Source organism: Oncorhynchus nerka, linkage group LG12, assembly GCF_034236695.1.
Source record: "Oncorhynchus nerka isolate Pitt River linkage group LG12, Oner_Uvic_2.0, whole genome shotgun sequence".
NCBI classification, from domain to species: Eukaryota; Metazoa; Chordata; class Actinopteri; order Salmoniformes; family Salmonidae; genus Oncorhynchus; species Oncorhynchus nerka.
The window spans coordinates 9,766,735-9,790,108 of record NC_088407.1 but is presented as its reverse complement, the minus strand read 5'-3'; the positions used below and the strand labels follow the sequence as shown (position 1 = coordinate 9,790,108).

General features: G+C 47.6%; 1 protein-coding gene across 1 annotated transcript in view; it reads right to left on the bottom strand.

The window, feature by feature from the left end:
- The window catches only part of exoc6b (exocyst complex component 6B), a 155,781-nt gene that overhangs the window by 82,759 nt on the left and 49,648 nt on the right, over nucleotides 1-23,374 (bottom strand). Inside the window, exons 7-8 of the mRNA XM_065026007.1 lie at nucleotides 15,444-15,626; nucleotides 2,113-2,181 (exon numbers count right to left, since the gene is read on the bottom strand). Coding sequence (XP_064882079.1) covers nucleotides 2,113-2,181; nucleotides 15,444-15,626 — 252 coding nt within the window. The remainder of the gene's footprint in view (nucleotides 1-2,112; nucleotides 2,182-15,443; nucleotides 15,627-23,374) is intronic.

The following is a 23,374-nucleotide window of genomic DNA, read 5'->3' as shown; positions in this document are numbered from 1 at the left end:
ACCCAGAAACCTGCTTTGTCCCTGACCTAGTCCTGACCCAGTCAACCCAGAAACCTGCTTCGTCCCTGACCTAGTCCTGACCCAGTCAACCCAGAAACCCAGAAACCTGCTTCATCCCTGACCTAGTCCTGACCTAGTCAACCCAGAAACCTGCTTCATCCCTGACCTAGTCGTGACCCAGTCAACCCAGACAACTGCTTCATCCCTGACCTAGTCCTGACCCAGTCAACCCAGACACCTGCTTCGTCCCTGACCTAGTTGTTCCCTAGTCAACCCAGACACCTGCTTCGTCCCTGACCTAGTCCTGACCCAGTCAACCCAGACACCTGCTTCGTCCCTGACCTAGTTGTTCCCAAGTCAACCCAGACACCTGCTTCGTCCCTGACCTAGTCCTGACACAGTCAACCCAGAAACCCGCTTCGTCCCTGACCCAGTCAACCCAGAAACCTGCTTCGTCCCTGACCCAGTCAACCCAGATACCTGCTTCGTCCCTGACCCAGTCAACCCAGATACCTGCTTCGTCCCTGACCCAGTCAACCCAGAAACCTGCTTCGTCCTAAGTCAACCCAGAAACCTGCTCTGTCCCTAACCTCTCTCCATTCCCCCCTCTCTCTCCATTCAGACCAGATCAGATGACAGGAAGCCCTTCTATAAGTCACTGTAAACTACGGCTTCTCCTTTAATCTGAACAGTAAAGGCCTGCGGTAACAAACCTCCATTAGGGTGTAACCAGGCTTCAACCAAAACCCTCTGCTGACACTAATAATGGTGTGTTACTGGCGGGGCCAATCCTGTGGAGGGGGTGTGGTCAATTAAACTACTAAGGTGTTACTGGCGGGGCCAATCCTGTGGAGGGGGTGTGGTCAATTAAACTACTAAGGTGTTACTGGCGGGGCCAATCCTGTGGAGGGGTGTGGTCAATTAAACTACTAAGGTGTTACTGGCGGGGCCAATCCTGTGGAGGGGGTGTGGTCAATTAAACTACTAAGGTGTTACTGGCGGGGCCAATCCTGTGGAGGGGGTGTGGTCAATTAAACTACTAAGGTGTTACTGGCGGGGCCAATCCTGTGGAGGGGGTGTGGTCAATTAAACAACTAAGGTGTTAACTGGCGGGGCCAATCCTGTGGAGGGGGTGTGGTCAATTAAACAACTAAGGTGTTACTGGCGGGGCCAATCCTGTGGAGGGGGTGTGGTCAATTAAACAACTAAAGGTGTCAATTCATTCAGTCCATTTGGGGAAAAACATGCAGAAAATCACTGTGGACATGATATGAATATTTAAAATTAATTTAAAATAAGAAAATGTTTGGTTCATCAGATATATATTTCAAAAAAAAATTGAGAGATGAATGGAGGAGATTCTCATTTGTGCAAAAGACCGTCCTCTTTTGAACAGAAGAGACTCCTCCGTCCTCTCTCCATGACCTGAACAGTGGCCAAGGATATGTCCATTAGTTAGTAGGAGAACAGAAGAGGTTCCTCTCCTCTCCTCCTCCGTCCTCTCTCCATTCCCCCCCTCTCTCCATTCCCCCCCTCTCTCCATTCCCCCCCCTCTCTCCTCCATGACCTGAACAGTGGTCAAGGATATGTCCATTAGTTATTAGGAGAACAGAAGAGGCCCCTCCCCTCCTCGATAGCCACGTTTCGTCGAGGACGGTCGTGTGTATTCTACCTGAGTCTTTTGTGGAAGAGTTCTGCCACACCCCCTTTGAAGAGTTCTGCCACACCCCCTTTGAAGAGTTCTGCCACACCCCCTTTGAAGAGTTCTGCCACACCCCATTTGAAGAGTTCTGCCACACCCCCTTTGAAGAGTTCTGCCACACCCCCTTTGAAGAGTTCTGCCACACCCCCTTTGAAGAGTTCTGCCACACCCCCTTTGAAGAGTTCTGCCACATTTGAATCAGATTTAGTTTTCTCTGAGAAATGCATTGACATATTTAACAACGATATGCTCCTTTGAAATGCTTCTCCTCGATTACCTTCACCCCTCTTTTTTTCTCAAAATGCAGGCGAGGAGAGGACGGAGGAATTAGCAAAACCAAGTGAGAATCTCTCAAAGTAACGGAGGAGAGGATAGGAGAAAGAGAGGAGAGGGGGACGAGTAGAACTCACCAGAACTGTATAGATGTGGAGGCATCGGTACACTGGAGAGAAGTCAACCAACTCCTGGGCCCCTGGTACCTGGGAGAGAGAGAGAGAAACATGATTTACTTACACACACACACACACGCACACATAACCAAAGTATAAACTCAACATGTAAAGTGTTTTATGAGCTGAAATAAAAGATTGCAGAAAATGTTCCATACGCACAAAAAGCTTAGTCCTCTTCAGATGTTGTGCACAAATGTGTTTATATCCCAGTTAGTGAGCATTTCTCCTTTGCCAAGATAATCCATCCACCTGACAGGTGTGGCATATCAAGAAGCTGATTAAAAGAGCACGATCATTACACAGGTGCACCTTGTGCTGGGGTCAATGAAGTTTTGTCACAACAATGCCACAGATAGTGAGGGAGCAATGGGCATGCTTACTGCAGCAATGTCCACCAGAGCTGTCGCCAGATAATTTATCCGCAGACCACATGTAACCACGCCAGTCCAGGACCCCCAGCTTCTTCACCTGCGGGATCAACTGTGGGTTTTGCACAACCGAAATCATTTCTGCACAAACTGTTCAGAAACCGTCTCAGGGAAGCTCATCTGCTCGTCTTCCTCACCAGGGTCTTGACCTGACTGCAGTTTGGCGTCGTCACCGACTTCAGAGGGCAAATGTTCACCTTCGATGGCCACTGGCCTCGCTGGAGAAGTGTGCTCTTCACCGATGAATCCCAGGTTTCAACTATACCAGGCAGATGGTACACAGCGTGTATGGTGTCGTGTGGGCGAGCGGTTTTCTGATGTCAACATTGTGAACAGAGTGCCCCATGGTGGCGGTGGGGTTATGGTAACTACCCTACTCAGGAACATTCTGTGTCATCTTGGTAAGCAACTCGTGTATATTTGGTCTGGTGTTTTAGGTTATTTGTCCGGCTGAAATGTGAATGTCTCCCAGTGTCCGGTGGAAAGCAGACAACCAGGTTTTCCTCTAGGATTTAGCCTGTGCTTTATTCTGTTGCTTAGCTCGTCCTTGCCGATGACAAGCATACCCACCACACTTGAAAATATGACGAGTGCCTCCCGGGTGGCGCAGTGGTTAAGGGCACTGTACTGCAGCGCCAGCTGTTCCACCAGAGACTCTGGGTTCACGCCCAGGCTCTGTCGTGACCGGCCGCGACCGGGAGGTCCGTGGGGCGACGCACAATTGGCCTAGCGTCGTCCGGGTTAGGGAGGGTTTGACCGGTAGGGAAATCCTTGTCTCATCGTGCACCAGCGACTCCTGTGGCGGGCCGGGCGCAGTGCTCTGTCGTAACCGGGAGTTACCAGGTGTTTCCTCCCGACACATTGGTGCGGCTGGCTGCCGGGTTGGATGCGCACTGTGTTAAGAAGCAGTGCGGCTTGGTTGGGTTGTGTATCGGAGGACGCATGACTTTCAACCTTCGTCTCTCCCGAGCCCGTACAGGAGTTGTAGCAATGAGATAAGATAGTAGCTACTAAAAACAATTGATACCACGAAATTGGGGAGAAAAAGGGGTTAAAAATAAATAAATAAATAATATGAGGAGTGATGGGTTGTATTGGATTCAGGACATTTATTTTTTGCAGTTTTACTTTCTGTCTTATTGCAACAACAATAAGAAAAACTGTTAGTATTGTGGAGTAACTACAATGTTGATCTATCCTCAGTATTTTATAAAATCACAGACATTTAACCTTATATTGAACCGAGATAGGAAGGACGCCTGTATCTTTGTAGTGACTGGGTGTATTGATACACCATCCAAAGTGTAGTTAATAACTTCACCCTGCTCAAAAGGGATATTCAATGTCTGCCTTTTATTACTAATAAAAGGCTTCTTTCCAAGGCATTGGAAAACCTCCCTGGTTTGTGTGGTTGAATCTGTGTTTGAAATTCGCTGTTCGAATGAGGGACCTTACAGAGCTTGAATCCTTTCTGAAGGCACTCAACGATCAATAACATCTAATCTACCAAACGTAGATTAACAAAAAATGATGAGAAATAGTTGAGGGTAACGTTTTGTTCCACCAAAACCTTGACGTACCCTCGAGAGAACAGACAACAACGCGCTTGTTGGCCTTCCAATAGCTACTCTCTCTCTCTCTCTGCTCACAGTATTAAAAAAACACATCAATCATCTCTCTCTCTCTCTCTTCCCCTCTCTCTCTCTCTCTCTCTCTCTTCCCCTCTCTCTCTCTCTCTTCCCCTCTCTCTCTCTCTCTCTCTCTCTCTCTCTCTCTCCCTCTCTCTCTCTCTCTCTTCCCTCTCTCTCTCTCTCTCTCTCTCTCTTCTCTCTCTCTCTCTCTCTCTCTCTCTCCCCTCTCTCTCTCTCTCTCTCTCTCTCTCTCTCTCTCTCTCTCTCTCTCTCTCTCTCTCTCCTCTCCCTCCCTCTTCCCTCTCTCTCTCTTCCCCTCTCTCTCTCTCTCTCTTCCCCTCTCTCTCTCTCTCTCTCTCTCTTCCTCCCTCTCTCTCTCTCTTCCCTCTCTCTCTCTCTCTCTTCTTCCCTCCCTCTTTCTCTCTCTTCCCCTCCCTCCCTCTCTCTCTCTCTCTCTTCTCTCTCTCTCTCTTCCCTCCCTCCCTCTCTCTCCCTCCCTCTCTCTCTCCCTCCCTCTCTCTCTTCCCTCCTCCCTCTCTCTTCTTCCCTCCCTCCCTCTCTCTCTCTCTCTCTCTCTCTCTCTCTCTCTTCCCTCTCTCCCTCTCTCTTCTTCCCTCTCTCTCTCTCTCTCTCCTCCCTCCCTCTTTCTCTCTCTTCCTCTCTCTTCCTCTCTCTCTCTCTCTCTCTTCCTCTCCCTCCCTCTCTCTCTTCTTCCCTCCCTCTCTCTCTCTCTCCCTCCCTCTCTCTCTCTCCCTCTCTCTTCTCCCTCCCTCCCTCTCTCTCTTCCCTCTCTCTCTCTCTCTCTCTCTCTCTCTCTCTCTCTCTTCTCTCTCTCTCTCTCCCTCTCTCTCTCTCTCTCTCTCTCTCTCTCTTCCTCTCCTCTCTCTCTCTCTCCTCTCTCTCTCTCTTCTTCTCTTCCCCTCTCTCTCTCTCTCTCTCTCTCTCTCTCTCTCTCTCTCTCTCTCTCTCTCTCTCTCTCCTCTCTCTCCTCTCTTCCTCTCTCTCTCTCTCTCTCTCTCTCTTCCCCTCTCTCTCTCTTCTCCTCCCTCTCTCTCTCTTCCCTCCCTCTCTCTCCTCCCTCTCTCTCTCTCCTCTCTCTCTCTCCTCTCCTCTCTCTCTCTCCCTCCCTCTCTCTCCTCCCTCTCTCTCTCTCTCTCTCTTCCTCCCTCTCTCTCTCCCTCCCTCTCTCTCTCCCTCCCTCTCTCTTCCCTCTCTCCCTCTCTCTCTCCCTCCCTCTCTCTCTTCCCCTCCCTCTCTCTCTTCCCCCCCTCCCTCCTCTCTCTTTCCCCTCCCTCTCTCTCTTCCCCCTCCCTCTTCCCCCTCCCTCTCTCTTCCCCTCCCTCTCTCTCTTCCCCCTCCCTCTCTCTCTTCCCCCTCCCTCTCTCTTCCCCCTCCCTCTCTCTCTTCCCCCTCCCTCTCTCTCTTCCCCCCCTCTCTCCCTCCCAGTCTCTCTCTTTCTCTCCCGCCTCTAATGACCAGTCATTCAGTGCACAGCCCCACCTGTTTTGAGCCTCACATTTTTTTTGCCAAATTATTATTTATTTTATTATTATTTATTATTTAATAAAAAGGTAAGGGGGGCTTCCCTGTTATTTTGGCATTAATACGAGTCACATATCAGTTTGTAAACAATGTAAAAAAATATATATATATATATATATCATTGAGTTAATAAAGCCGCATACAAACATTTATTGAGGAAGGCAGCTCCCAAATGCAGGCGTTTCAGCCCAGCTCAGTGCTTTCTGTGCTGGCGGGGCTAGCCAGCAGAAAATATGGAGCGTTGTACCATGATTGGCTCTGTGTTCTGTCACTCATGGGGACACTACGTCACCACCAAGTCTAAGGGTAGAGCTTAAGAATTCAAGCCCCCTGGGCGCTGCCAAGAAGGCTCAAGATCATTGACGACGACAGAGAAAATAATGTCAAATCACATTATATTTGATTGGACTGATCATGTCAACATCAAGAATCGAGTCGACAATCTACTGGCAAATAATTTTTAATCCTTATTCATAAGAAGATAAATAATGAAGAGAAATTATAGATAAAACGTATTGATCATTGGACAAACATTACAAATCTTAGCTAGCAGTCATAATTATGAATCAAGTCGACAATCTACTGGAAAATCATTTGTAATCCTTATTCATATGAAGAGAAATTATAGATAAAATGTATTGATCATTGGACAAACATTACATTGGACAAACATGAAAAATGGCAAATTCAACAATGAGTGGTTTGGAAGGAATGGGTGGCAGTGGCTAACTGCAAACATTGTAACTGGGAAGTCGGGAGTGAACGAGCTGACTGAGAAATACATTGTGAACGGTCATCCAACTCGGAATTGTAAATCCGGCTTCCGTCTTTCTTCGGTGACAAAATTTGCCCACAAAAGGACCGCCGCGCCACTTCCTGTTCAAGTGACAACACAACAAGGTGAGTCCAGAAATGTCTTGTATGTAGCTGCATAAATGATGTAATATGCCAGGGAGATACATATACTGTAACTAAGAAAGTAATCCTAAGTGTATGTTGTGTAGTAAACTGTTAGTAGCCCATGTGCCTCACCCTGATAATTTGGTCTATTTTCACCTCTTAATTTCACCTACTGTTCTGACTTGGTGGTGCACATGTAGCCTATAACCTGTTTTAGAGAAATGTAATCATTGAATATTGTAAGAGCTTTCATTGTCTGCTTATTTGCCCCCTTTATTTATCTTACGGTTCTGACTTGGTGTACAGGGAGAATACTGTAAGAACGGCCCATGTTCTGAATTCTGTCACTGTACATTTCAAAAGTGCTGAACAAATAGTTGCATTGACTGCGTCCGTCCTAGCTCGCTCATTAATGTCTTAATCTAAATGACGGATTGTCTCTTATCCACTTGTCGTCCCCTTATGCCATAGTTTGTACATTTCCTCCCTCCATATGGTATATCATACACTGCATTTGAGGAACAATTCCTCTGAGTCTCTGCTTTTATCTAATGTAAACAACACCATTTCAAATGTCGCTACATAAGACCGAATCCAGGTGGTGAGTCACAAATGGGGAATTTGGGACACCAAGGAGCATTTTTTTGAGCCAAGAACGTGAGAAAACTTCAGAGAACAAAATGTATACCTACTCTGGTGAGCTTTGGATGGAAGGGATTGAGGGAGGGAATGTTCTAGAGAGATATGGGAAGGATGAGAAACAGGGTTGGAACGAGGGATATAGAAGACAGGAAGTGAAGAAATGAGAATGAGAAACAGGGATGCAGACAGCGAGGAGGAGTGGAAGGAGAGAAAAGGAGACTAGACATACGTCCGTCAGTCAGGGGAGGGGAGGTAGTAGGAAAAATACAGCAAGTCAACATCTAACATTTAAGAAATCTTGAGGTATTGATCGCCTGTGGTAGAGTACCTTATGATAAGCTGTAGACCACACTATCTACCAAGAGAGTTCTCATCTGTGTTATAGTTAGCCGTCTATTTACCACCACAGAACGAAGCTGGCACTAAGACCGCTCTCAACCAACTCTATAAGGCCGTAAGCAAAGAAGAAAATGCTCACCCAGAAGCAGCGCTCCTAGTGGCCGGGGACTTTAATGCAGGCAACTTAAATCAGTTTAACGAAAAAATTTCCAGCATGTCACATGTGCATCCAGAGAAGGACAATAATCCTAGACCACCTTTACTCCACACAAAGCTCTCCCTCGCCCTTCATTTGGCAAATCTGACCATAAATCTATCCTCTAGATTCCTGCTTACAAGCAAAAACTAAAGCAGGAAGTACCAGTGACTTGCACAATACGGAAGTGGTCAGATGACGCGGATGGGATGCTACACTACAGACTGGAATATGTTCCAGGATTCATCCAATGGCATTGAGGAGTTTACCGCCTCAGTCATCGGCTTTCATCAATAAGTGCATCGACGACGCCGTCCCCACAGTGACTGTACGTACATATCCCAACCAGAAAATTACAGGCAACATCTTCATCGAGCTAAGGACTAGAGCCTTCAAGGAGCGGAAGACTAATCCGGACACAAGAAATCCCTATGCCCTCAGACGAACCATCAAACAAGCAAAGCGTCAGGACAGGACTGAGATTGAATCGTACAACACCAGCTCTGATGCTTGTCGGATGTGGCAGGGCTTGAAAACTATTACAGACTACAAAGGGAAACTCAGACGCAAGGTGCCCAGTGACGCGAGCCTACCAGACGAGCTAAATGCCTTTTATGCTTGCTTCGAGGCAAGCAACACTGAAGCATGCACGAGAGCACCAGCTGTTCTGGATGACTAACGCTCTCGGTAGCCAATGTGAACAAAATCTTTAAAAACAGGTCAACATTCACAAAGCCGCTGGGCCAGATGGATTACCAGGACGTGTACTCAAAGCATGCGCATTACATTGACCCCCCCCCCCCCCTCCCTTTTGTACACTGCTGCTACTCACTGTTTATTATCTATGCTGAGTCACTTCACCCCCACCTACATGTACAAATTACCTAACCTCCACACTGACTCGGTACCCCCTGTATATAGCCTCCACGCTGACTTGGTACCCCCTGTATATAGCCTCCACGCTGACTCGGTACTCCCTGTATATAGCCTCCACGCTGACTCGGTACCCCCTGTATATAGCCTCCACGCTGACTCAGTACCCCCTGTATATAGCCTCCACACCGACTCTATATAGCCTCCACACTGACTCGGAACCCCCTGTATATACCCTCCACATTGACTCTGTACCGGTACCCCCTGTATATAGCCTCCACATTAACTCTGTACCGGTACCCCCTGTATATAGCCTCCACACTGACTCGGAACCCCCTGTATATACCCTCCACATTGACTCTGTACCGGTACCCCCTGTATATAGCCTCCACATTAACTCTGTACCGGTACCCCCTGTATATAGCCTCCACATTGACTCTGTACCAGTACCCCCTGTATATAGCCTCCACATTGACTCTGTACCAGTACCCCCTGTATATAGCCTCCACATTGACTCTACCAGTACACCCCTGTATATAACCTCCACATTGACTCGGTGAGTAAAGAATTTCACGGTAAAGTCTACACTTATTCGGCGCATGTGACAAAATGAAGTTTGATTTTGATTGGAGGTCGGAGGTCAAATACAGCAAGTCAATACAACTTGACCATTTGACCCTCTCTAGCGGGTAGAAGGGTTGGCTGGGTCACTACACTGGTGGCATTGGGGTCGCTTTTGTTTAAGACAGCTGAAGTTTCTGGACAATCGCATAGACAGACAGACCCCATCCTGCCTCTATAGCTCTGTGGAATACCGTTCCTTAGCTGTTAAAAAGCAAGTTGGAAGACAATACCAGGCTTTCATGTACTGACCTAGGAACACCGCCAGCCTAGAACAGCACCGCCTTGGGACAGGAGGGGAAAAACACACAATAAGAAAAACACAGTGGAATGCTTTTGGGGGGTTGGAGTCATAACAACCCCAGGGAAAGGGTCAATGGTCAGTCAAGGCTAGGGCAGAGGTTGGTGGGGAGTATGGGAAATAACAGGGGGTTAAGAACAGGGCGACACAGGGGGTTAAGAACAGGTCGACACGGGGGGTTAAGAACAGGGTGAAACAGGGGCTTAAGAACAGGGCGACACGGGGTTAAGAACAGGGCAACACGAGGGGTTAAGAACAGGGCAACACGAGGGGTTAAGAACAGCGCGACACAGGGGTTAAGAACAGGGGTTAAGAACAGGGCGACACGGCGGGTTAAGAACAGGGGGTTAAGAACAGGGCGACACGGGGGTTAAGAACAGGGGTTAAGAACAGGGGTTAAGAACAGGGCTACACGGGGGGTTAAGAACAGGTCGACACGGGGGTTAAGAACAGGGCGACACGGGGGTTAAGAACAGGGCGACACAGGGGTTAAGAACAGGGCGATACAGGGGTTAAGAACAGGGCGACACAGGGGTTAAGAACAGGGGGACACAGGGGTTAAGAACAGGGGGACACAGGGGGTTAAGAACAGGGCGACACGGGGTTAAGAACAGGGCGACACAGGGGGTTAAGAACAGGGCGACACAGGGGTTAAGAACAGGGCGACACAGGGGTTAAGAACAGAACAGAGCGACACGGGGGTTAAGAACAGAACAGAGCGACACGGGGGTTAAGAACAGAACAGAGCGACACGGGGTTAAGAACAGAACAGAGCGACACGGGGGTTAAGAACAGAACAGAGCGACACGGGGTTAAGAACAGGGTGACACAGGGGTTAAGAACAGGGCGACACAGGGGTTAAGAACAGGGGGTTAAGAACAGGGCGACACAGGGGTTAAGAACAGGGGTTAAGAACAGGGCGACACAGGGGTTAAGAACAGGGGGTTAAGAACAGGGCGACACAGGTGGTTAAGAACAGGGCGACACAGGGGTTAAGAACAGGGGGTTAAGAACAGGGCGACACAGGGGTTAAGAACAGGGCGACACAGGGGTTGAGAACAGGGTGAAACGGGGGTTAAGAACAGGGGTTAAGAAAAGAACAGAGCGACACGGGGTTAAGAACAGGGTGAAACAGGGGTTAAGAACAGGGTGACACAGGGGTTAAGAACAGGGCGACACAGGGGTTAAGAACAGGGCGACACAGGGGTTAAGAACAGGGCGACACGGGGGGATAAGAACAGGGGTTAAGAAAAGAACAGGGCGACACAGGGGTTAAGAACAGGGCGACACAGGGGGTTAAGAACAGGGCGACACAGGGGGTTAAGAACAGGGGTTAAGAACAGGGCGACACAGGAGGTTAAGAACAGGGCGACACAGGGGTTAAGAACAGGGGTTAAGAACAGGGCGACACAGGGGTTAAGAACAGGGCGACACGGGGGTTAAGAACAGGGCGACACGGGGGTTAAGAACAGGGGGTTAAGAACAGGGCGACACAGGGGTTAAGAACAGGGGTTAAGAACAGGGGGTTAAGAACAGGGCGACAGGGGGTTAAGAACAGGGCGACACAGGGGGTTAAGAACAGGGGTTAAGAACAGGGCGACACGTGGGGTTAAGAACGGGGGTTAAGAAAATAACAGGGCGACACGGGGGTTAAGAACAGGGGGTTAAGAAAAGAACAGGGCGACACAGGGGTTAAGAACAGGGTGACACAGGGGGTTAACAGGGGGTTAAGAACAGGGCGACACGGGGGTTAAGAACAGGGGTTAAGAACAGGGCGACACGGGGTTAAGAACAGGGCGACACGGGGTTAAGAACAGGGCGACACGGGGTTAAGAACAGGGGGTTAAGAAAAGAACAGGGCGACATGGGGGGTTAAGAACAGGGGTTAAGAACAGGGCGACACGGGGGGTTAAGAACAGGGCGACACAGGGGTTAAGAACAGGGCGACACAGGGGTTAAGAACAGGGGGTTAAGAACAGGGCGACATGGGGGGTTAAGAACAGGGCGACACGGGGGGTTAAGAACAGGGCGACACGGGGGGTTAAGAACAGGGCGACACAGGGGGTTAAGAACAGGGCGACACAGGGGGTTAAGAACAGGGGGTTAAGAACAGGGCGACACGGGGGGTTAAGAACAGGGGGTTAAGAACAGGGCGACACAGGGGCAGAAGGTAGTGACTCGGGTCATGCCTTTGTTTGAAAGGTTGTCAAAGGGCGGCCTAGGACTGGAAGGAGATCACAGAAGAGGTGCCCTTCTATCCTCTCCCTCCCTCCGCATTCTCTTTCCCTTGACTGAGCACATAACTTTTGTTCTCCCTCCCTCCGTAGTCTCTTTCCCTAGCCTTGACTGAGCCCTTACCTTTTGTTCTCCCTCCCTCCGTAGTCTCTTTCCCTAGCCTTGACTGAGCCCTTACCGTTTGTTCTCCCTCCCTCCGTAGTCTCTTTCCCTAGCCTTGACTGAGCCCTTACCTTTTGTTCTCCCTCCCTCCGTAGTCTCTTTCCCTAGCCTTGACTGAGCCCTTACCCCTTTGTTCTCCCTCGGTCTCAAACTTTATGTACTCTTCCTGCCTTACCCTAGGCCAACTTCTCAGCCTGGCACGGGAAGAGGTTTTCTGCCTACCTCTGCCATCTCTTTCCGGCTCGGACCAACAGGTTCTGAGCAGGCTTCTACCCCCCAAACCATAATGGGTAACCATTAATCTTAATGAATGGTTACCCAGACTAGCTTCACTAGCCCTATCTGTACACTACGTAAAGGGCTGTACGGTAAAACCAAAACATTTGTACTTTTCAATATTAGTCTAATAAAAAGCATAAACTGGCACACACCCAGATACATTTATTTAGTGTAGAGGTGCTGACTAACAGTGAATAGTGTAAACTATGAAAACAAAGAATCCACACAATGTATAAAACTAAATAAAACGTTTCGGCATCACAGTGCCTTCTGGAAATTAAATAAACAATAGTTGATGTTAATCTTATGCTAATCCTAATCATAACATCCAACTATGTTCAACATGAAACTAATACTAACAACTACTACTATATTCAATATGTAAACTAATGCTAATGCTAACAACAGCCTGCTATATTCAATATGTAAACTAATGCTAACCATATCCTACTATATTCAATATGCTGTAAACTAATGCTAACAATAGCCTACTATATTCAACATGATGTAAAGGAATGCTAACAATAGCTTCTTATATTCAATAGGATGTAAACTAATGCTAATGCTAACCATAGCCTACTATATTCAATATGCTGTAAACTAATGCTAACTATAGCCTACTATATTCAACATGATGTAAAGGAATGCTAACAATAGCTTCTTATATTCAATAGGATGTAAACTAATGCTAATGCTAACCATAACCTACTATATTCAATATGCTGTAAACAAATGCTAATGCTAACAACAGCCTACTATATTCAATATGCTGTAAACTAATGCTAACAATAGCCTAATACATTTAATACGTAAACTAAAGCTAATGCTAACAGCAGCCTATTATATTCAATATGCTGTAAACTAAAGCTAATGCTAACAGCAGCCCATTATATTCAATATGCTGTAAACTAAAGCTAATGCTAACAATAGACTACTATATTCAATATTCTGTAAACTAATGCTAACAATAGCCTACTATATTGAATATGTAAACCAATGCTAATGCTAACAATAGCCTACTATATTCAATATGTAAACTAATGCTAACAATAGCTTACTATATTCAATATGCTGTAAACGAATGCTAATGCTAACAATAGCCTACTATATTAAATATGCTGTAAACTAATGCTAATGCTAACAACAGCCTACTATATTCAATATGCTGTAAACTAATGCTAACAATAGCTTACTATATTCAATATGTAAACCAATGCTAATGCTAACAATAGCCTACTATATTCAATATGTAAACTAATGTTAACAATAGTTTACTATATTCAATAGGATGTAAACCAATGCTAATGCTAACAATAGCCTACTATATTCAATATGCTGTAAACTAATGCTAATGCTAACAGCAGCCTACTATATTCAATATGCTGTAAACTAAAGCTAATGCTAACAGCAGCCTACTATATTCAATATGCTGTAAACTAAAGCTAATGCTAACAGCAGCCTACTATATTCAATATGCTGTAAACTAAAGCTAATGCTAACAGCAGCCTACTATATTCAATATGCTGTAAACTAAAGCTAATGCTAACAATAGACTACTATATTCAATATTCTGTAAACTAATGCTAACAATAGCCTAATACATTTAATACGTAAACTAAAGCTAATGCTAACAGCAGCCTACTATATTCAATATGCTGTAAACTAAAGCTAATGCTAACAGCAGCCTACTATATTCAATATGTTGTAAACTAAAGCTAATGCTAACAGCAGCCTACTATATTCAATATGCTGTAAACTAAAGCTAATGCTAACAGCAGCCTACTATATTCAATATGCTGTAAACTAAAGCTAATGCTAACAATAGACTACTATATTCAATATTCTGTAAACTAATGCTAACAGTAGCCTACTGTATTCAATATGACGAAAAACTATTGTCTTAATAGTATCACTCAATTCACTCTAAATCAACATAATAATTATGACACACCCCTACCTCATTGTCATTGGTTGCACTAAAATTGCACCGTTGTGTCTAAAGAACCTGGTTCAAGCATTCATGACATCACCCCGAATAAGACACAGTGATGGTGAAAGCTGATATCTCAAAGTGCTGTACAGAAACCCAGCCTAAAACCCCAAACAGCAAGCAATGCAGGTGTAGAAGCACGGTGGCTAGGAAAAACTCCCAAAACCTAGGAAGAAACCTAGAGAGGAACCAGGCTATGTGGGGTGGCCAGTCCTCTTCTGTCTGTGCCGGGTGGAGATTATAACAGAACATGGCCAAGATGTTCAAATGTTCATAAATGACCAGCATGGTCGAATAATAATAAGGCAGAACAGTTGAAACTGGAGCAGCAGCACGGCCAGGTGGACTGGGGACAGCAAGGAGTCATCATGTCAGGTAGTCCTGAGACATGGTCCTAATACATACACCCACACACCCATACTCCCCCCCCCCCCCCTCGCTCCCTCTCCCCTGTTCACCCCATATTTCGCAAGGGGTGAAGTGAAGTTGTACGATTACTGCTGCCAAACAGGAGAATGCCCTCAGTCCTGGCACATTGTCTCAGTCCTGGCACAGGAAAGGGGGAGGGGGGGAACGCAGAGAGGGGGGGGGGGGGGGTCTCAAGGGGCTAACAGAAGCTTCAAAGGAGGGAGCAGATGGAGAAGTGAAGGAGAGACAAGCTTGGAGGGGTCACCAAGTAGACCAAGGTTTTGATATCGTATCGATCACCGTTTTGATTCATATTGATCACCGTTTCACATCGTATTGATCACCCTTTCATATCGTATTGATCATCACCGTTTCACATCATATTGATCACCCTTTCATATCGTATTGATCACCACCGTTTCATATCGTATTGATCACCACCCTTTCATATCGTATTGATCACCACCCTTTCATATCGTATTGATCACCACCCTTTCATATCGTATTGATCACCACCCTTTCATATCGTATTGATCACCACCCTTTCATATCGTATTGATCACCACCCTTTCATATCGTATTGATCACCGTTTCATGTCGTATATATCACTGTTTCATGTTATATTTTATTGTCGTGCTACTGTGATCAGGGCACCCTTCTGAATGAGATCCTGGTCTCAATGAGTTTTCCCCTGAAAAAAAAAAAATTGCTCACACACACAAACAATCCCCAAACAAGTACCTCATCTTCATCCTCCTCATCCTCTACATCCAGTACTCCAGAGTCTTGTTCAGACATTGGGCTGCTGCCCTGTCCGTCAATGTCAGACACCGCCCCTAGTCCCGCCTCCTTCCTCAGCCGTCGACCAACCGCAGCTCTCTGTTGGAGTGACACAGCGCTGTCCAGAGAGCGCTGGACCTGGGCCTGGTAAACACACACACACACACACAAATGTACATGAAACACACACACACACAACAATCTTCAAGAGACAAAACTGTTGACAGATTGCATCACCCATCATCCTCTCTTCCATTTCTCCTCAAAACAAAGCACCACCCTACACTCTTCCCAATACTCCAACAGTCCTCTTTCCATTCACCCCCCCCACCTCTTCAATTCCAATAGTTCTCTTTATACAGACCAAGGTTCAGCTGATCCTTAGAGAAGGAACAGAGAATGGAGAGGGGTAGAAAGCTCTGAATAGATGGGAGAAATGTACAGCTAAACAGAGGAAGAATGCGCACACTCTTCGTTTTCAGAAGCTCCTATGGCGTAGCCTATGTCACGATCTACGTCAAGGCTTCTTGTCAACGTTAGAAGTTCGCTAATTAAGGTAACTTCAATTGACTGTGAGTGTCAACAAGGGTGTTCCCATGGTTAAGAGGGGGAGACTCCGTCTCTTTATCTCTCTCTCAGTGGCCCTCGCTCGCACAGAACCAAGTCATTAAGCCCTGTCAAGTGGTTAAATAGGTAGGAACCTTTTGTTTGGTTCCTCTTTGTTTCCTAGAAGGACCGAGTTCGGCGTTGCACTTCAACCTAACCTCAAGTGTGTGGATGTGCGTCAGAGAACGTTCGACAAGCGCCAGCTGCAGGTCAAACCCTTCTGTGGTCGGATACTTAATGATATGTTGTTGGAGAACAGAGAACTAGAGTCCCCCTAGCTGGTTTCTGATTAGAGGTCGACCGACTAAATCTGACCCTTCTGTGGTCGGATACTTAATGATATGTTGTTGGAGAACAGAGAACTAGAGTCCCCCTAGCTGGTTTCTGATTAGAGGTCGACCGACTAAATCTGACCCTTCTGTGGTCGGATACTTAATGAGATGTTGTTGGAGAACAGAGAACTAGAGTCCCCCTAGCTGGTTTCTGACTAGAGGTCGGCCGATTAATCGGAATAGCCGATTAACTTGGGCCGATTTCAAGTTTTCATAACAATCGGAAAATCGATAATTTTGGCCGCCAACGTTACAGTTTTTTTTTGTTACACATTTATGTCATCTTTATTTAACGCGGCAAGTCAGTTAAGAACAAATTCTTATTTACAATGAAGGCCTGGGAACAGTGGGTTAACTGGTCTGGGAACAGTGGGTTAGCTGGTCTGGGAACAGTGGGTTAACTGGTCTAGGAACAGTGGGTTAACTGGTCTAGGAATAGTGGGTTAACTGGTCTGGGAACAGTGGGTTAGCTGGTCTGGGAACAGTGGGTTAACTGGTCTGGGAACAGTGGGTTAACTGGCCTGGGAACAGTGGGTTAGCTGGTCTGGGAACAGTGGGTTAACTGGTCTGGGAACAGTGGGTTAAACTGGTCTGGGAACAGTGGGTTAACTGGCCTGGGAACAGTGGGTTAACTGGCCTGGGAACAGTGGGTTAACTGGTCTGGGAACAGTGGGTTAACTGGTCTGGGAACAGTGGGTTAACTGGTCTGGGAACAGTGGGTTAACTGGCCTGGGAACAGTGGGTTAGCTGCCTCGTTCAGGGGCAGAACGACAGATTTTTTACCTTGTCAGCAATCTTGCAACCTTACGGTTAACTAGTCCAACGCTCGAACCACCTGCGTCACGAGGAGCCCGCCTGTTACGCGAATGCAGTAAGAAGCCAAGGTAAGTTGCTAGCTAGCATTAAACTTAATCAATCATAATCACTAGTTATAACTACACATGGTTGATGATACTACTAGTTTATCTAGCGTGTTCTGCGTTGCATATAATCGATGCGGTGCGCATTCGCGAAAAAGGACTGTCGTTGCTCCATAAACACAAATGCCTTTCTTAAAATCAATACACAGAAGTATATATTTTTAAAACTGCATATTTAGCTAAAATAAATCCAGGTTAGCAGGCAATATTAACCAGGTGAAATTGTGTCACATCTCTTGCGTTCATTGCACGCAGAGTCAGGGTATATGCAACAGTTTGGGCAGCCTGGCTCTTTGCGAACTAATTTGCCAGAATTTTACGTAATTATGACATAACATTGAAGGTTGTGCAATGTAACAGGAATATTTAGACTCATGGATGCCACCCGTTAGATAAAATACAGAACGGTTCCGTATTTCACTGAAATAATAAATGTCTTGTTTTCGAGATGATAGTTTCCGGATTCTACCATATTAATGACCAAAGGCTCGTATTTCTGTGTGTTATTATGTTATAATTAAGTCTATGATTTGATAGAGCAGTCTGACTGAGCGGTGGTAGGCACCAGCAGGCTCATAAGCATTCATTCAAACAGCACTTTCGTGCATTTTGCCAGCAGCTCTGCTGTTTACAACTTCAAGCCTATCAACTCCCAAGATTAGGCTGGTGTACCGATGTGATGTGAAATGGCTAGCTAGTTAGCGGGGTGCTATATGTTGTTGGAGAACAGAGAACAAGAGTCTCCTAGCTGGTTACGGATGAGGAAAAGGGCAGGGGGAGGAGACAAGGGCAGGGGGAGGAGACAAGGGCAGGGGAGGAGACAAGGGCAGGGGGAGGAGACAAGGGCAGGGGAGGAGACAAGGGCAGGGGAGGAGACAAAGGCAGGGGAGGGAGACAAAGACAGGGGGAGGAGACAAGGACAGGGGAGGAGACAAGGACAGGGGAGGAGACAAGGACAGGGGAGGAGACAAGGACAGGGGAGGAGACAAGGACAGGGGGAGGAAAAAATGACGGACAAAGAGAGAGAGAGAACGGAGAGAGAGAGAGAGAACCGTGAGAGAGGAGAGAACAGAGAGAGAACGGAGAGAGAGCGAGAGAGGGAGAGAACCGAGAGAGAGAACCGAGAGAGGGAGAGAACCGAGAGAGAGAACCGAGAGAGAGAGAGAGAGAACCAAGAGAGAGAGAGAACCAAGACAGAGAGAGAACCGAGAGAGAGAGAGAACCGAGAGAGAGAGAACCAAGAGAGAGAGAGAACCAAGAGAGAGAACCAAGAGAGAGAGAGAATGAAGAGATTAATATAGAATGAAAGACAGACAGACACTGCATGACAGAGAGATGAAATTTGAGGAGAGGAGGAGGATACCTTCCAGGAGAAGGACAAGGAGATGACAGAACTGATGAAGACAAGCAAAACAAAAAAGAGGAATTAAGAGCAAGTGAGTGAACGGAAAAGACGTGTGCATAATTTGGACATCCAGTTCGATCCCCCATTCCCTCCTCCCTCTGAACCCCCTCCCATCCTCCACCCTTCTCTCCTCCTAGCAGACAATAGCCCCTCCCATCCTCCACCCTTCTCTCCTCCTAGCAGACAATAGCCCCTCCCATCCTCCACCCTTCTCTCCTCCAGACAATAGCCCCTCCCATCCTCCCCCATTCTCTCCTCCTAGCAGACGATAGCCCCTCCCATCCTCCACCATTCTCTCCTCCTAGCAGATGATAGCCCCTCCCATCCTCCACCATTCTCTCCTCCTAGCAGACGATAGCCCCTCCCATCCTCCACCATTCTCTCCTCCTAGCAGATGATAGCCCCTCCCATCCTCCACCATTCTCGCCTCCTAGCAGACGATAGCCCCTCCCATCCTCCACCCTTCTCTCCTCCTAGCAGACAAAAGCCCCTCCCATCCTCCACCCTTCTCTCCTCCAGACAATAGCCCCTCCCATCCTCCACCCTTCTCTCCTCCTAGCAGACAATAGCCCCTCCCATCCTCCACCCTTCTCTCCTCCTCCAGACAAAAGCCCCTCCCATCCTCCACCCTTCTCTCCTCCTCCAGACAAAAGCCCCTCCCATCCTCCACCATTCTCTCCTCCTAGCAGACAATAGCCCCTCCCATCCTCCACCCTTCTCTCCTCCTCCAGACAAAAGCCCCTCCCGTCCTCCACCCTTCTCTCCTCCTAGCAGACAATAGCCCCATTATGCCTAAATGGACGCTACTATTTATTTTCAGAGGCTACGTTCCAAATGGCAACTTAGATCCTATATAGTGCACTACTTTAGACCAGGACCCTATTCCCTATATAGTGCACTACTTTAGACCAGGACTGGCACCCTATTCCCTATATAGTGCACTACTTTAGACCAGGGATGGCACCCTATTCCCTATATAGGGCACTACTTTAGACCAGGACTGGCACCCTATTCCCTATATAGTGCACTACTTTAGACCAGGACTGGCACCCTATTCCCTATATAGTACACTACTTTAGACCAGGACCCTATTCCCTATATAGTGCACTACTTTAGACCAGGGCTGGCACCCTATTCCCTATATAGGGACAGGGCTGGCACTTTCCCTAGACCAGACCAGGCTGGCACCCTATTCCCTATTTAGTGCACTACTTTTAGACCAGGACTGGCACCCTATTCCCTATATAGTGCACTACTTTAGACCAGGGATGGCACCCTATTCCCTACATAGGGCCCTACTTTAGACCAGGGCTGGCACCCTATTCCCTATATAGGGCACTACTTTAGACCAGGGCTGGCACCCTATTCCCTATTTAGTGCACTACTTTTAGACCAGGACTGGCACCCTATTCCCTATTTAGTGCACTACTTTTAGACCCTATACTTTTAGACCCAGGGCCCTATGGGGTAGTTAGAGGAATTAAAACAATTATAGAAAATCAGAGTCAGTCCATCCATCCCTGTGTAGTGTGTGTGTGTGTGTAGTGTAGTGTAGTGTAGTGTAGTGTAGTGTAGTGTGGTGTGTGTGTGTAGTGTGTGTGTGTAGTGTGTGTGTGTGTAGTGTGTGTGTGTAGTGTGTGTGTGTGTGTGTAGTGTGTGTGTGTGTGTGTGTAGTGTGTGTGTGTGTGTAGTGTAGTGTGTGTGTGTAGTGTGTGTGTGTGTGTGTGTAGTGTAGTGTGTGTGTGTGTATGAACAAGCTACTGCTATTAGTGGTCTGGTATGATGGGGAAGTGATGGACTGACAGGAGAGCAGACAGATGGTGAAGGAATGGAGAGGTAGAGGAGAAAAGAAGAGAAGGAAGAAAGGAGAATAGTCCCAAAGAAAAGAGAGAGTGGCCTCAAACACACACACACACCAGAGAAAAGGGAGAGCGTAGTCCCAGACACACACACCAGAGAAAAGGGAGAGTGTAGTCCCAGACACCAGAGAAAAGAGAGAGCGTAGTCCCAGACACCAGAGAAAGGGGAGAGCGTAGTCCCAGACACCAGAGAAAAGGGAGAGCGTAGTCCCAGACACCAGAGAAAAGGGAGAGCGTAGTCGCAGACAGAGAAAAGGGAGAGCGTAGTCCCAGACACCAGAGAAAAGGGAGAGCGTAGTCCCAGACACCAGAGAAAAGGGAGAGCGTAGTCCCAGACACCAGAGAAAAGGGAGAGCGTAGTCCCAGACACCAGAGAAAGGGGAGAGCGTAGTCCCAGACACCAGAGAAAAGGGAGAGCGTAGTCCCAGACACCAGAGAAAGGGGAGAGCGTAGTCCCAGACACCAGAGAAAGGGGAGAGCGTAGTCCCACACACCAGAGAAAAGGGAGAGCGTAGTCCCAGACACCAGAGAAAAGGGAGAGCGTAGTCCCAGACACACACACCAGAGAAAAGGGAGACCGTAGTCGCAGACACCAGAGAAAAGAGAGAGCGTAGTCCCAGACACCAGAGAAAAGGGAGAGCGTAGTCCCAGACACACACACCAGAGAAAAGGGAGAGCGTAGTCCCAGACACACACACCAGAGAAAAGGGAGAGCGTAGTCGCAGACACCAGAGAAAAGGGAGAGCGTAGTCCCAGACACCAGAGAAAAGGGAGAGCGTAGTCCCAGACACCAGAGAAAAGGGAGAGCGTAGTCCCAGACACCAGAGAAAGGGGAGAGCGTAGTCCCAGACACCAGAGAAAAGGGAGAGCGTAGTCCCAGACACCAGAGAAAAGGGAGAGCGTAGTCCCAGACACCAGAGAAAAGGGAGAGCGTAGTCCCAGACACACACACCAGAGAAAAGGGAGAGCGTAGTCCCAGACACACACACCAGAGAAAAGGGAGAGCGTAGTCCCAGACACCAGAGAAAAGGGAGAGCGTAGTCCCAGACACCAGAGAAAAGGGAGAGCGTAGTCCCAGACACCAGAGAAAAGGGAGAGCGTAGTCCCAGACACCAGAGAAAAGGGAGAGCGTAGTCCCAGACACCAGAGAAAAGGGAGAGCGTAGTCCCAGACACCAGAGAAAAGGGAGAGCGTAGTCCCAGACACCAGAGAAAAGGGAGCGTAGTCCCAGACACCAGAGAAAGGGGAAAGTCCCAGACACCAGAGAAAAGGGAGCGTAGTCCCAGACACCAGAGAAAAGGGAGAGCGTAGTCCCAGACACCAGAGAAAAGGGAGAGCGTAGTCCCAGACACCAGAGAAAGGGGAGAGCGTAGTCCCAGACACCAGAGAAAGGGGAGAGCGTAGTCCCAGACACCAGAGAAAAGGGAGAGCGTAGTCCCAGACACCAGAGAAAAGGGAGAGCGTAGTCCCAGACACCAGAGAAAAGGGAGAGTGTAGTCCCAGACACCAGAGAAAAGGGAGAGTGTAGTCCCAAACACCAGAGAAAAGGGAGAGCGTAGTCCCAGACACCAGAGAAAAGGGAGAGCGTAGTCCCAGACACCAGAGAAAAGGGAGAGTGTAGTCCCAGACACCAGAGAAAAGGGAGAGTGTAGTCCCAAACACCAGAGAAAAGGGAGAGCGTAGTCCCAGACACCAGAGAAAAGGGAGAGCGTAGTCCCAGACATATGGAATCAAGACGTTCTGTTTGAGCCATTCTGAGGTTACTAGAGTTTAACTGTTGGTCTCCAACCACAGCCAAGATTCCACTACAGTTACAGGTCCATCCCAAATGGCACCCTATTCCCTATATAGTGCACTACTTTAGACCAGGACTGGCACCCTATTCCCTATATAGTGCACTACTTTAGACCAGGACTGGCACCCTATTCCCTATATAGTGCACTACTTTAGACCAGGACCCTATTCCCTATATAGTGCACTATTTTAGATCAGGACTGGCACCCTATTCCCTATATAGTGCCCTACTTTAGACCAGGGCCCTATTCCCTATATAGTGCACTACTTTTAGACCAGGGCTGGCACCCTATTCCCTATATAGTGCACTACTTTTAGACCAGGGCTGGCACCCTATTCCCTATATAGTGCACTACTTTAGACCAGGGCTGGCACCCTATTCCCTATATAGTGCACTACTTTAGACCAGGACTGGCACCCTATTCCCTATATAGTGCCCTACTTTAGACCAGGACCCTATTCCCTATATAGTGCACTACTTTAGATCAGGACTGGCACCCTATTCCCTATATAGTGCCCTACTTTAGACCAGGGCCCTATTCCCTATATAGTGCACTACTTTTAGACCAGGGCTGGCACCCTATTCCCTATATAGTGCACTACTTTTAGACCAGGGCTGGCACCCTATTCCCTATATAGTGCACTACTTTAGACCAGGACTGGCACCCTATTCCCTATATAGTGCACTACTTTAGACCAGGGCTGGCACCCTATTCCCTGTATAGTGCCCTACTTTAGACCAGGACTGGCACCCTATTCCCTATATAGTGCACTACTTTAGACCAGGACCCTATTCCCTATATAGTGCACTACTTTAGACCAGGACCCTATTCCCTATATAGTGCACTACTTTAGACCAGGGCTGGCACCCTATTCCCTATATAGTGCACTACTTTTAGACCAGGGCTGGCACCCTATTCCCTATATAGTGCACTACTTTTAGACCAGGGCTGGCACCCTATTCCCTATATAGTGC